The sequence below is a fragment of the Poromitra crassiceps genome, assembly GCF_964638095.1.
Source record: "Poromitra crassiceps genome assembly, chromosome: 8".
Lineage (NCBI taxonomy): Eukaryota > Metazoa > Chordata > Actinopteri > Beryciformes > Melamphaidae > Poromitra > Poromitra crassiceps.
In genome coordinates, this window is record NC_139629.1 from 49,709,525 (window position 1) to 49,724,831 (window position 15,307).

Here is a 15,307-nt window from a genome sequence, read left to right on the forward strand (position 1 = left end):
ATAATCTTACAGACGTAAACAGATGGAAAGTGTGAATTACTCTGCCAATCACTTTGTGCTCTCGTCGGTCTCAAGTGTTTGGGTGTCTGCATGCAAGAGGTATCTGCCAACAGTGCCAGGGCCAATCACACGGCCTGTCAATCACACGGCCTGCCAATCACACGGCCTGGGCAAAACTATGAACGCCACCCATCCACCACACGTTCTCACGTCTGAACTATTTCACACACAGGTCACCGTGCAAAACAGATCAACAGGGTCATTGAATGATTATAATATATAATTACACTTTACTTCATTCCTGTCGTGTATTTTGTTACCAAATTGCCATAAGCTGCCGTCCCCAATGCCAAAAACGGTGTCCCTCTCTCACCATTACGCAATATGGAATGTGCACATCCCGTTAGCCAGCATCACACGTCGCTAAATACACAACGAAACCTACAAGCAAGAAAAACAACACAGTAAATATGTAAAAAGCACAGCCCAGCTAAATGAAAATAAACAAACTGCAAAGGCAGCTTACCTTCACCCGACACACAACATAGGCCTACCCGACGCACACACACACACACACATTGCCATATGGTTAATACATTACGCTATAAAACCCTAACTACTATTTATTTATTTATTTATTTATTTATTTATTTATTTATTTATTTATTTATTTATATATTTATTTATTATTATGACTTGACTGAAAGCTACTCGTCGGGAGCAGGGCGGGAGATAGACTGGGAGTAGAACTCAACCTGTTCTGACAGATGATCACTTAGTGAATAACTTTTCCTTTCTTTTCTGGGCACAATTTAGGTGCCTCCCTCGGGATGGCGCACTAGGCTGCCCATGTGGCCTATAGGAGGCGCCGCCCCTGTCTGCCAACATAGTGTTGATTGACTCTTATAAACCCTGCTCACCTTGCTCGTCATTGGCCTCTTCCTCTCCTTCCCCCTGCCCAGCAGGCTCCTCCTCTTCCTGCACGGCCTCTGGCAGAAGGAAGGAAGTGTAATTACTGTAACAGCCACATACACTGTATCTCTGCGAGTTATCTCTGAATGTTCGGGTGTGTTCTAACAAGTCAATTCCTTATTGACAATGTCACTGTCACACTTCAGTGACCTGAGCAGTGACGTGACGTGACGTGACGTGACGTGAGAGCCAGGAGGGGGTTTTGGTGAACATCCAGACCTGCTCTAATGTCACCATCATGAGGAATGTGTTGGTGAAGAACCTCGCTGGAGAAGAGATAACAGAGAGCTCGCTTCACAATGAGCTACCCACCTCTGGCATTTATAACAGATAGCACTCAAGTGCTGCTGAAGTGGAGTGATATTGAGTGTGTGTGTGTGTGTGTGTGTGTGTGTGTGTGTGTGTGTGTGTGTGTGTGTGTGTGTGTGTGTGTGTGTGTGTGTGTGTGTGTGTGTGTGTGTGTGTGTGTGTGTGTGTGTGTGTGTGTTTGGTAGCAGGGATATGTCGTGACCCATTTGCTCGACCCAAATAATATGATGGGCGACACATTTAATACCTTCACAAATACATAGTTACAGGCCACTCCCCTAAAATCTGAAGGGGAAATATAGCAAAGTAAAAGACTTTCTAAAATTGCTCCATTCTTGACAGCAAAAAAGAGTCTGACTTTGTGTAGTCAATGTATGATTGAACTTTTATACTCTAGTAGTAGTAACACATCTAGCCCAGAAAATGTGCTCATTAACATGAAAGCATTGGGCCCTGCTGTCACCATGTTTATAGAGAGCCAAAGTCACACCCACATCCCGCGCACCAAGAGATTTAATCTGCCATTTATTTTCCCATAGACACTTTGTAAAATGCTCATAAAAATAGTTTTCCTTAGTCAAACCAAACAATTCAACTATATCAGGAGATATTTCACTCAGACCAAAACATAAAAAAAAAACAGATAAAAAAAAGGTTTTTCATGTTTTGGTTTTGTTTTGGTCTGAGTGAAATGTTCTATGGTCTCCCTTCTTTCTAATAGCTGAATCGCATGGTTTCACCAAGTGAAACTATTTTTATAAGCATTTTACAAAATGTCTATGGGAAAATAAATGGCGGATGATCTCTTGGTGCGCATGCCTAACCTGGATGTGGGCGTGACTTTGGCTCTCTATAAAAGCAGCCTCTTATTAATCGGTGGAGCATCTCCAAAAACAAGTTCTCAGCTCAAAGCGTACCTTCCTCCTCCTCCTCCTCCTCCTCCTCCTCCTCCTCCTCCTCCTCCTCCTCCTCCTCCTCCTCCTCCTCCTCTACCTCCTGCTCTCCTGCTGAGCAAAGCACAGGCTTGATTAGTACAGCCAGCTAGCCAGCACAGTGAAAGAGTGAAGGACAGAAAGAAAGACAGAAAGAAAGAATGAAAGAAAGACAGAAAGAAAGAAAGACAGACAGAAAGAAAGAAAGAAAGACAGACAGACAGAAAGAAAGAAAGATAGACAGAAAGAAAGACAGACAGAAAGAAAGACAGGAAGACAAAGAAAGAAAGACAGACAGACAGAAAGACAGAAAGACAAAGAAAGAAAGACAGACAGAAAGAAAGACAGACAGACAGAAAGACAGAAAGACAAAGAAAGAAAGACAGACAGAAAGAAAGACAGACAGACAGAAAGAAAGACAGACAGAAAGAAAGACAGACAGAAAGAAAGACAGAAAGACAAAGAAAGAAAGACAGACAGAAAGAAAGACAGACAGACAGAAAGAAAGACAGACAGACAGAAAGATAGACAGACAGAAAGAAAGACAGAAAGACAAAGAAAGAAAGACAGACAGAAAGAAAGAAAGACAGACAGACAGAAAGACAGACAGACAGAAAGAAAGACAGACAGACAGAAAGATAGAAAGAATGAAAGAAAGAAAGAAAAAGAAAGAAAGAAAGAAAGAAAGAAAGAAAGAAAGAAAGAAAGAAAGAAAGAAAGAAAGAAAGAAAGAAGAATGTGTGATTCAAATGTAATCAATCATGAAAATCCCAAAAGCCCAAAGCAATTGATTCATTTGCGATCACAGGTATAGCCTAAAGACATAACAACAATCTCCATCACTTGTTCTGTTAAATGCATTCGATGCAGCCTAGTGAAACAAGTGCAGATCAGTCATGATGGTGATCAGCTGCAGTCATAACTGTCAGAGTGAGAGATGTAGACAGCAAAGCGTAGAGGAGATACAGGTCCACGCTGTAACTGTACCTTCAGTGCCGGCCTCAGTCCCCTCCTCTGAATAACACAGCCAGCAAAACATAGAGAGATGGAATACAAAGCACAGCTGGATGCAAGTACAAGTCCAATCAATTCTAATCAATTGATTGATTGATCAATTGATATATAATTATAATCAATAATAATTCCAATCAATTAGAAGTACAGTACAAGATACAAGTTTATGGTCCTGCATTTTATACACATTTTGCTGCAAGTATTACTACTGCTACTATCGTTGCAACTACTACCTCTACTACTGCTACAACAGGCTACTTACAGGCTTACACTGTGTACAGGTGTGTTATCTTTACGTCCAGTGTTATGACATGCATACTGTAAAGCTGTGTGTGTTTTGTGTTGACTGATTGCTATGTGTTTAATGCTACAAAGGTGAATGAAAGGTGGTAATTATATAGTATTAGAACACGGCTCTCTTGAATACTCGATTCTGATTGGTCAATCAACAAGATTCACCGGTCATTATTTCTCGACAACCGACCGCTGCTCTGCCACACCTGGATTAATCAGTTGATAAGAGCCTTTTGTCAGCAAGACACTACTAATTAGGCCAACCAGTTGCAGCTGTGGTGTCTTGTGTGCCAATTACGAATGAAACCGCTTTGTCGTTGAAAACGCTATTAAAAAATCTATTTGAATAATTATTTTTGTCAGATTACTGAAATAATTTAGTTGTAGGCCGTGTTCTAAGCGGGATAATGTATAGTGAGCCGGTGATTACTCGAAATAATGACCTTCAGGTGAATGATTAAGCCCTCCGCGCACCTGTCGGTCATTATTTCGCCAGTAATCACCGGCTCACAATACATTATCCCTTACTTATACATTGATATTCTATATACAGTTACCTACAGCTATGGAAACTATTATGCTAACAGCTGATTATGCGTCACCATCTTAGGGTCGGTGATAAAAAGCAGTCGCAGATTCACCCACTCAAGTTTATGTTGTACTTCTGGATCAAATGCTATACACTATTAGATCTTGTCATTAAACAATGGTACAGTATATTATACGGAAATACAGAGACAGCTGACATTCATGACCACAAAATGTACTGTACGCTGATTCATTTTAAATCCATGCAACATGTGGTAGGGTAGGTGACTCACAGAATGCACCTGTCTAAACAAAGTAGCATCGCCCATAGATAGGATCTCCTTTTCTTCTCATCAGTCTGAGATTTTGTCCATTTTCTCATACTTGTGCTCTACCTCTGCTCCTGAGGAACTAGCTTTGACCTGTGTCATTCTGTTATACTGTATCTCACACTTCTCATGTAGCTCTTTCATTTTGTTTCTCTTGTCTTTAATATGCACTCATGCTCTTCTAAAAGTCTCTAATAAGTCTGTAAGGAGAAACACATCAGAAATCTGAGAGTCTATCCATCTACAATTGAGATGGCATGCTTTTCTCATTTGTCTTGAGCACTTCTTACAGCAATTGCTGTATATTCTCATGTGAATCTCTCTCTCTCTCTCTTTTTTCTCATAAGGGGAGCTATAGGAAGAAGAATTCAGATATCTAAATGATTTCAATACAAATACTATATTACAATGCTAACGCAATATTGGGTTATGCTCCATTTCTCCAGAGGAAAAGAGGTGATGTTAGATAACAGATCTTTCCTCTCAGTGACGTAACACAGTGAGTCACGATGAGACTTCTTACCTTCTACCAGCTCCCTGTGAAGGACAGATATGTACATGTGTTAGTTACTATTCTGATCATCACCAACACATAGCAATCAGTCATCACAAAACACACACACACACACACACACACACACACACACACACACACACACACAGCTATCTTTTTATGACAATGGACGTCATGAAAGTATGCCTATGTACGCTATTATTATACCAGTCTGTCATAACATTTAGAAAAGTGACAAAAGTTCAGTTCAGTACAAACGTTTGAGCAGAAAATAAAAATCTTGGCAACACTTTATATTAAAGTACCCACATTCACCATTAACTAGCTGCTTACTAGCATACATATTAGTAGCATATTGACTATTTATTAGTCATTATAAACCACTTATCAATAATTTTCTGCATGACCATATTATTCTACAACTACTATGCCATTATTAACAAAGACGCTTCCCCTCAATAACCTCCTTATTACTGCTTATTGATACTAAGTAAGGAAGCTGTTGTACATTCATTATAATCTTAATATGCTTTGCTTAGTATGGGCCTCATAAGGTGAGAGTACTAAAGCAGGTTAAAATCATAATTCATAATCATAATTTATATTATGACTAATAAACAGCAAATATGTTACTAATATGCGTGCTATTAAGCAACTAGTTGGTTGTGAATGTGGACCTTAACATAAAGTGTTACCCAAACTGGATTTGAAAAGGCTGAGGTCCATGAAAGCATGAAAACGAAAGCTAGGTTCAACTTACTCCTCATACTCCTCCACCACTTCCTCGTTGTCTGACATGGCGCTGCGTGCGTTCAGTTCTGCAGCAATAAACCAGGACATTAACCCAACACCATTAACCCAACACTCACTCAACAGAGGGTGAATTTCCCCATGGGGATATAATAAAGGATAATTTCAACGTCAACTTCAACACATAATTACCGCTAATTTATCTCCATAACTCCCCATAAATCACGTTCCTCTTTACATTGTGTCACCACTTCATTTGACAGAGTGCACCGGGTTCACACAGTACAGTACACTACACACAGAGTAAACTCAACTATTCTACTATTGTACTGTAACCTTCTTGTATGTTCATGTACCAATCATGTCGTAACACCAGTCCAACTTACCTGAGGCAGATGGGAGTGATGAAGAAAGAGAGACAGTCTCTTCAGCCGGGGATGGCCTCAGTGTTTTAGTGAGGAGCAAGAAGGTGACCAAAAGACTGATGGTGGCTCTCAGAGGGCAACAGGACAGAGGGAGAGAGAGAGAGAGAGAGAGAGAGAGGAGAGAGAGAGAGAGAGAGAGAGAGAGAGAGAGAGAGAGAGAGAGAGAGAGAGAGACTGTGTAGAGGGGAAGGGTCCTCGAGTCAGGACCCCCTCTTGTGTTATTAATAACTTCTTAGATAGCTTGTACTCGCTTATCACCATTCCCAAAAAAGGCTACTTGTGGGTCACAGTGTCTACTGGACTGACTGACTCACACACACACACACACACACACACACACACACACACACACACACACACACCCTTGTGTGGCACACTGCCACTGACAAAACACAGACGTTCAACTCTTATCCTACTCCCCCCCTCCTAAATGTTTTAGACTAGGCCTGTTCCTGTGTTGTGTGAGAGAGCCAAAAGATATTAGTATGCTATTAGTAGGCAGTCAAATAAATACTTACGATTGACATTATAGTTACAAAACATTTTATTCCCTAGACAGGCAGCATCTTGCCCATGTGGACAGATAGAACAAGTAGAATGGTGAAATAAAATCATCTTTTGGCAGATCAGACACAAAAACAAAAGCAACAACAACAACAACAAAAACCTCATTTATACAATTACAATCCCAGAATTCCCAGTTATGTCATTCTATAAGACCAGGGTATTATATAAGCATAACACCTTCACCTGTTTAAAGTGCTTGAAAAATCACATGAAGTCAAAGGCAAACGACTGAAGAGTTTTGACAACAAAATGTCACTGCTCTTTCTTGTTTCTGTCACCTCTCTTCTTCACACACATCTACGCTACTTTTTCCCCCTCTGACGTTTTCACACCTTTTGCACTATAACCATGTTTGAAATGCGCCACACCAATACTTAACCCATTGATACCTGATGCAGCATTTGCGTGTATATCCCTCATTTGTGTGCGTATCCCTTTAAGACCGCGAACCGCGTTAACGCGGTTCGCGGTCTTAAAGGGATACACACACAAATGCTGCATCAGGTATCAATGGGTTCAAGAAGCAAACAAAAGTGTATGCCAGGAACATCTTATCTTAGACAGCAACACCCGTCTTATTCAGTCTTCCGAAGCTACTCCTGCCCTCTCTTTTGTCTCTGCTATGTCCTGTGCTGCACGTTGGCAGTGAAGAAGAAAACATAAAAAGCTTGAAGAAAACAATCAGTCACGGCATCCGTTTCTCTTCCAGTTCACTCCTCCTCTCATTTCCCATCTTCTCGTCACAAACCCTACAAATGGAGGCACAACGTTTCATTTCAAGGGGTGAGAATCACGACCTTTGACCTTTGACCAACTTTACAGGAGAGACTCAGAGGGGCGTAACTTAAGTGACATTTGATTGACCAACTTTGCCGGAGAGCCAAACCAAAACATCGATGGGCGAGAACCAGAAGGGCGTAAGTGACATATTGAGGGGTGAGGAGGACCAATATGAAAACTTAACAAACATGCGGAAGACAATTTATGGTACTTAACAATATTTCACTGAACAAAATAGTTTTCTAATCTCTTTTTATTTGGAAGGAAGCGGGTGGAGACTGGACACGATGCGCCACGGGCGCAACATGTTGTGACATCCTGATGATATCACAATGTTTTCCGTCACGTTTTGTGCAAATCGTGACTAACTGACACTGCCTGCCTGCCCGCCTAGGCAATTTTTATGATGATGATGATGATGATGATAACTCTGGATTCATTTAGAATTCACATGTGCCCTAAGAGCTTTCATTTGACAAATGTTTGCCCAAAATGTCACTTATGCCCCTCTGGGTCTCTCCCCTCGTTGATTAACAACATAACAGCCTCAAATCTGATTTATTAAAATTATGTTTTATTCAATCACCAAAGCAATGGATTTCCACTGATGTTTTTGAGTCTTACTGTATATTACATAAGGGTAATAATATATACAGTATATTACATGGTGTAACATTCTCACCCGCTGGGCGTTACAGTGGGGCGTCCTTCACTTGAGGATGTTGCCAGCGCCGGCGTTTGGGAAGTCGTCCTCTCTGCTCTCAAACAGGCTCCTCTTACTGCTGATGTCCACATTTCTCAGGTCCTACGCATAGAAAATGGAGAGATGATCACAAACACTTCTGTTTAAAAGCCAAGCAGTCATACGCTACAGTACATCTGCAGTTAAAAAAAAAAAAAAAAAAGTCTAGACAGACAGACTAGACTCGAAAGAAAAAAGAAAAATACTGATAAAAAAAAAATCAGACAAAAGAAAGGTGTCTGGTGACTCTCCATGTCTGGGATGAGACCCAAACAGCTGATTCATATTCAGATAAAAGAGAGATGACTGTGTCCTGTAGCCATGGCTACAGGACAGGACAGGACTAGCCATGGCTACAGGACAGGACAGGACTAGCCATGGCTACAGGACAGGACAGGACTAGCCATGGCTACAGGACAGGACAGGACTAGCCATGGGCTACAGGACAGGACAGGACTAGCCATGGGCTACAGGACAGGATGCCATTCATGGCATAATAATGTTCTGCCAAATACAACACTCTAAGCAGCTTCATCGCTGAGCTAAATCAACCAATCATGTCATGCTTAACAAACAAGTAACTCTGAACTCCATTCAGTGATCACCACAAGGTCATGTTTTCAGAATAGAAATGCTAATCTGAAGTATGAATTTAGATGGTAAATGATATAATAATAATAATAACAATAATAATAATATAATAATAATAATATAATAATATACTAATATAATAATAACAACAATAATAATAACAACAACAACAACAACAACAACAACAACAACAACAACAATAATATTATTATTAATAATAACTTAATTTAATAATAACTTTATTTATATAGAACATTTCGAACATAAAATGCCAATCAGTGTGCGTTATGTAATCTTAAGGTACACAACTTAATGTGAACTTATCGTACAAACAATAAGGCAGGTAACTGAGTTGATTGAGTCACTGAGATGGGTATACCCTCCACTAAATCTCAATCTTAAGACAATTCATTCCGTAAGTAAGCAAAGATAAGCAGATAACAGTGAAAACCTGCCCAGCATTATCCAGCATGGAGATCAATCACACCACTTCTTGGGGAATTAGGGAGGCCAGCAGGTTGACAGAGTGCTACTGCCACCTAGCTGTCAGACACTGCACTCACAGTGGTCACTGCTTGTGACATGAAGCTTTGCATTGCATTGTAACATCAATATAGACCTATGTGTCTATATGTCAAAGCAATAAAAAAATTGACAAAAAATGGCCAACTGACCGTGGGGTTGTGAGGAGACCCAGCTTGGTTGCCCTTGTTGAGCCAGCGGTTGATCCGGTCCGACATTCCTGATGCAAAGCCCCGGAATTCCTGACAAACAGCACCAGAGATGGGAGCTAGTCAACAGAACTATCACTCTTATAGTTGATCAAATGAATCAAACTGAATTTCCTAGTCCTATATAAGCTTTAGGCTCCAGTGTGTGAGTGTACCTGTCTGGAGACTCCGGGGGTGGTGGAGCCAGCTGCCTGCTGCTCCCTCTCAAACAGCCCTCTCTTCCTGGACACCTCGTCCAGCAGGAACAGGGTCCTCTGGGTCACGTCTGGAGAGCGCAGCACATCCGACTTCTACACGCACACACGCACGCACAAGCAGACGACAGAAATGGTTTGAAGGCTGTGCCCAGCGCTGTTACTGACACGTTATTTCTTCATTGCGTTTTTGGCGTGACAGAGAGAGTCTGACCTGTGCAGCCTGGGCCAATCTCTCCATCTTCTCCTGGATGGACCTGGATGAAACCCTCTGTCTGGAGCTGGACACGACAGAAAGTACACTCACACTGCTGCAGAAGCACACACCTGCACACAGGTACACTGAGGAAACATACTATAGCCTAACTATAATAAGATGACTTCAAATCCTTTGTTAGCGGTATTTAAAGAAAGAAAAACTACAAATATAAACTCACCTCCTCTGGAAAGGAGACGCTTTGTCTTCATCTTGATTTTGCTCCTGGTCCGAACACAGAGACAGAAGTGACATCAGAGAAACGATGACACCTATCTACATAACACTGACATTACAGTTCCAATGCACTTTTACATCAAGCTGAATGCATACATTCATGCATATAGGGGAAATAAATGGTCTGTGAACTTTTTTACTGAGTCCAAAATAACAATATTCTTCCGCTGCTGCTGCTGCTGCTGCTGCTGGACACGCATTAGTTATCACGGTCAGGCAGCAGATATTGAAAGAATGTTCCCGTTAGAGTGGGCCCATACATCTCATTAAAGCAACTGGATGCAGTAAAGCCAAAAAAAACAATCACTTTACGTCATCGGTTCTCAAATGGGGGTCCGGGGACCCCCAGGGGTCCGTGACAGTTTGCCAGGGGGTCCGCGAGAAAAGTTTTCAGGACAATAAAAATAAAAACTTTGTTGTTGCAAAAGCTTCATAGTTCAACGAAAATATTGTATGCTTTAAATCTAAAATGGTTCATGGATTCCATTCTAATCTAACAAACCTATCAATTTAAAAGTCAAGCACGTTACCTTGGAAACAATTAAGCTTAGCCCAAAATCACAAATCAGAATGAGGGGGTCCCCGGTATATTTTCTATCTTGTAAGGGGTCCTTGGCTAAAAAAATGTTAAATGGAGTTATTGAGATAACTGAGGTTCAGGAACATGAGACCACACCATTGTCACTCATCACCACGTAAATGTAATCACCTGTACCTCCTCCAATCCATTCACCTGGGCTCAATCAACCCAATCTACTGTAGCCTATATATAACGCCACAATCCCACCAAACCCTGTTTGCATCAGATGTAACAACCCTCCCGCCCAACCCTATTTTAATCCATTACGGGCAGCACGTGCAGAGTTGCATGTTCTCCTCGTGCTGCGTGGGTTTTCCCCGGGTACTCCGGTTTCCTCCCACAACAATTCTAAAACATGTTAGCTAGGGCCACTGTTGGCATCTGCATAACCTTGAATCTCTATCCTCTGCTCACAGGAACCACGGGGGGGCTGATGGAGCCGGGACTCCATCCCTGTGAAGCCGCGCTCCACACGTAAGAGGCGCTTCACCGGAGACGTTACCCCCACCCTGAGTCTCGACCCCCCCCGGGTTCCTGACTAGTCGAACATCATCAACATCATCCGCACCCCGACCCCATTACGACTTGCACCCAAACACTCAAACTACAATAAATTAATTTTGTTTCGAACTATGGTGTGGTCTGTGTTAGTGAAATGAGTAAATGATCATCTTACTGTGCTGGATTCAAACTTCTTGGAAGCCATCCGGACACTCGCACTGAAATAGAATGAAACAGTGGGCTATGAAGTGAGGGAGAGACCGAGTGAGAGAGCGACAAAGAGAAGAAACAGAGAGAGAGAGAGAGAGAGAGAGAGAGAGAGAGAGAGAGAGAGGGGGGGGGGGGGGGGGGGGGAGAGAGAGAGAGAGAGAGGGGGAGAGTCTTACCTCCTCTGAAAAGGCATGTTGTCTTCTTCCTTCTTCTTCATCAGCTGTGGGAAATGAAGACACGATGTCAGAGTTTGTTAACGGTCACAGAGTAGACCATCACACCTCACAGTGATCTGAATGTCAACAGCTCCTTCTCACCTGTCCTCATGTGTTAACAGAGCATCCAGCCAACAGTAAAAGCAGGTAAACATTTGCTTAGCGATTAGCATAAATTAGCATAGGCCCAAAGCTTGAGTGACACAAGCAAATGACGGAGATATGATCGTGTTCACAGTCAAATAGGTAAAAGGGAACGTCAACAGGTGTCAGGGAAGAATGCCTGTGTGTGTGTGTACCCTGAAAGATGCAGTCCTGTGGCTTTGCTTGGCGAAGGCAGGTCTGGTTGTCTGGAAGGCGGCTGAACCATTGGAGGAAGATTCATTCTCGCTGGCCTGCGGTACAGTTCAAACAAATTGAATTATTTGCCACTAGACAGGATGTGATAATAGTAATAATCCATATCCTTGTTATTTGCTTGCTATATTCGATCCTCGGTGTATTTCGAGGTGCTTTCTGCCAGCTGCAAGGGCAAACCCTGGAGCTACTGTAGTGTAGAAAGTAGGTAAGTTTCACTGATAATGTAACACTAGGGGGTGCTATTGCTTTGTTGAAATGATGTGCAGGAGCGTCAGCATGGCTTGAAGACATTATAGTCCAGTTGTCAAGCAAACCATAAAGGATGAGTCAGAGTGTGTTAGTAGTTAAAATGATGTCATCTACAAGTTGCACCGTGTGTGTGTGTGTGTGTGTGTGTGTGTGTGTGTGTGTGTGTGTGTGTGTGTGTGCATGCGTGCGTGCGTGTGTGTGTGTGTGTGTGTGTTACACTACCTCCGGTGTGTGTCCATTCTGCATGGGACTGTGAGCTCCCCTAGGAGAGGGACTCTGGCAGGGCGAGGGCAGGTGTTCTCTGGGCGACAGGGTTGGGCTCATAGGAGCAGAGGGACTCTTGTCGAGGGAGATGGAGACAGAACTACAAACAGCACAAACATTAGAACTACAACAGCACAAACATTAGAACTACAACAGCACAAACATTAGAACTACAACAGCACAAACATTAGAACTACAACAGCACAAACATTAGAACTACAAACAGCACAAACATTAGAACTACAACAGCACAAACATTAGAACTACAAACAGCACAAACATTAGTCGGCTAAAAGCTCAATGGAAGATAACATGATGCACATCAGGAAGAAGCCGGTCATCCAGGTCCACACCACTGTTGTAATGGACTTTTTTCTTTCCCCAGTCAGTCAATCAATCAATCAATCAATCAATCAATCAATCAAAACTTTAATCCAGACTCAGGGTCCATATAAAAAGATACATACAACAATAAAAAGACATTTTAAGATTCCCCGTTCCTGTTATTCTAGAACTAGACACTGGGAGGACTTTTCAACCATGCCCTCTTTGAACTCTAACTAACTACTCCTTCATACTTTAAGCTACAAACTCCATTCAAACTTTAAACAGGGTCACAACTTTTAATAGTTTATTGCTCTTATTCAGCTTTTAGTTATCTTTTGTACGTTTGGAGAAATCGGTTTATATTTTATGCTTTTCTCAGCCTTTATAATGGCAGCAGCATGTAAGGTCAGCTAGAGTGAATTGTCACATCGCGCACTCTAGGCTGGCTCCATATAGGCTGCCATCATAAACGTTGGGGGAAAAATCGTAAAATGTAAACTGCGATTTCTCAAAAAGTACAAAAGATATCTAAAAGCTGAATAAGATTAGCCTGAACTTTAGGCTCGTCTTTTAATACTTTAGGCCCTAAAGTGTTAAAAGTGGTGACCCATTTAAAGTTTGAATGGAGTTTGTAGCTTAAAGTATGAGGGAGGAGTTAGAGCTCAAAGAGGGCGTGGTTTGAACAGTCCTGCATAGACTTACAGTGTCCAGTATAACAGGAAAGGGGACAGTTGACCGAGCAAGCAAAAAGGGGCGGGGCTTAGGAAAAGTCAATTGTACTAAAACCTCTACAGTATTCAAGTCTTGACTGAACCCTATTTATCAGTGTACTTTTGAGATGTTTTTTTTTTGCAAGGTGTCTCTCTCAGACCAGTTTCCTTTTTAGGGATGATAAAGTTACTAAAAAATAATAATAAAAAAAAACTATGGGGAAAAGCATGCGTCACATCTTTCCTTCAGTGTCCAATCTGGCAACGATAGATGTTGACATATTCATGCTTTGTACCGATGGACTAATAACTAATGACCTCAAACTGGCAGGTCACCATTATGCACCTGGTGTGCTAAGTGTAATCGAGAGCCAAAGTGAACGTAACTTCCTGCTTCAGCACTGTACCAGAGATTTTCATCTGCCATTTATTTTCCCATAGACATTTCGTAAAATGCTTATAAAAATAGTTTTACTTGTTCAAACCAAACGGTTCAGATGTATTTCGAAAAAGGGAAGATCGCATAACATTTAACTAGGACCAAAACGTTAAAAGAAAAGCGGGTTTAAAGAAAATATTTTTGTCCTCTCTTTGAAAAGAGTTTTGGTCCGAGTGAAATGTTCTATGGTCTCTCCCGATTCTAAATATAGCTGCACCGTTTGGTTCGACCGAGTAAAACTATTTTTACAAGCATTTTACGAAATGTCTATGGGAAAATAAATTGCGGAAGAAAGTCTCTGGTACAGTGCTGAAGCAGGAAGTGACGTTCACTTTGCCTCTCTATGGCTAATGTTTGTGACCAGAAGTAGACGTATGTCAATATTTGAAGACCTTCATTCCAAAAGGACACATTTACATATTGTAATATACTGTATGTGGTGTGCCTCACGAAGACTATTTCATAAGCAAATGTTTTAACATGATCAAATCGCTTTATAGGCTGTATTTGGTTCTTGTTGGTGCTTAACTCATTCACCGCCAATGACGTCTTTGACGTGTTATCAGAAATAGCCCTCCCCGCCAATGACGTGTTTGACGTGTTTTTGTTTTTATTACTGCAGGGCGTAGTTTAAACACTTCCCCAGCCTGTCACATGGTATCAGGTCCCTATCATCTAAGACAACACGTGAACAAACACATACCGCAGCTGTTGTTTTGAAATTGAGCAGGAGGAAAAGCAGAAAACTGGTAACGCTTCCTTGTGCAGACAGGAGAAACGCCATTGAAACGCGCCTCGGCGCGCTGCACGAGCTGGAGTCGACTTCCTCTGTGCCAGCCGGGAGAAAGTAATCAAGAGATGTGTTTGATCATCGGAGGAATGAGGAAATGATCGATCAGTTTGCGAGGGCGGTGAGGACGTGTTGAATAGCCGAGGGGAAAACGGGAACGATCAGATAGCAGGGAAGATATGACAGGGAGACATGGACGAGGACGGGTGCAAAATAAACACACAACAGCAAGGCACAAGGCAGAAGCGGGAGTCAGAGCAGCCCGCTGTCCTTTCTCAAGAGCTATTCAGTTGGTTCATGTAATCGCTGGGCTGCGTGCCCTCCAGTGTTGCTCCTGGCCAATCCCAGCGCCACAGGGCGTGGTTATTGCTTATCCTATGTGGGGTTAGAAATCTAAAAGGGGGATTGTGTGTGTGTGTGTGTGTGTGTGTGTGTGTGTGTGTGTGTGTGTGTGTGTGTCTGTCTGTCTGTCTGTCTGTCGGTGTGTCTGTCTGTCT

At 42.0% G+C, this 15,307-nt stretch overlaps 2 protein-coding genes across 2 annotated transcripts in view; both read right to left on the reverse strand.

The window, feature by feature from the left end:
- The window catches only part of tnnt2a (troponin T type 2a (cardiac)), a 20,704-nt gene extending 17,481 nt beyond the window's left edge, over positions 1-3,223 (reverse strand). Inside the window, exons 1-2 of the mRNA XM_083641780.1 lie at positions 3,201-3,223; positions 921-989 (exon numbers count right to left, since the gene is read on the reverse strand). The gene's annotated coding sequence lies outside the window, so the exon portion shown is untranslated. The remainder of the gene's footprint in view (positions 1-920; positions 990-3,200) is intronic.
- Positions 3,224-7,117: 3,894 nt separating this feature from the next.
- lad1 (ladinin) overlaps positions 7,118-15,307 on the reverse strand; it is a gene marked incomplete at its 5' end in the record, with an annotated part of 10,172 nt that continues 1,982 nt past the window's right edge. The window contains 10 exons of the mRNA XM_083641284.1: positions 7,118-7,383; positions 8,097-8,219; positions 9,422-9,511; positions 9,634-9,768; positions 9,887-9,953; positions 10,110-10,153; positions 11,422-11,464; positions 11,633-11,676; positions 11,971-12,066; positions 12,503-12,644. Coding sequence (XP_083497410.1) covers positions 8,124-8,219; positions 9,422-9,511; positions 9,634-9,768; positions 9,887-9,953; positions 10,110-10,153; positions 11,422-11,464; positions 11,633-11,676; positions 11,971-12,066; positions 12,503-12,644 — 757 coding nt within the window. The 3' untranslated portion in view covers positions 7,118-7,383; positions 8,097-8,123. The remainder of the gene's footprint in view (positions 7,384-8,096; positions 8,220-9,421; positions 9,512-9,633; positions 9,769-9,886; positions 9,954-10,109; positions 10,154-11,421; positions 11,465-11,632; positions 11,677-11,970; positions 12,067-12,502; positions 12,645-15,307) is intronic.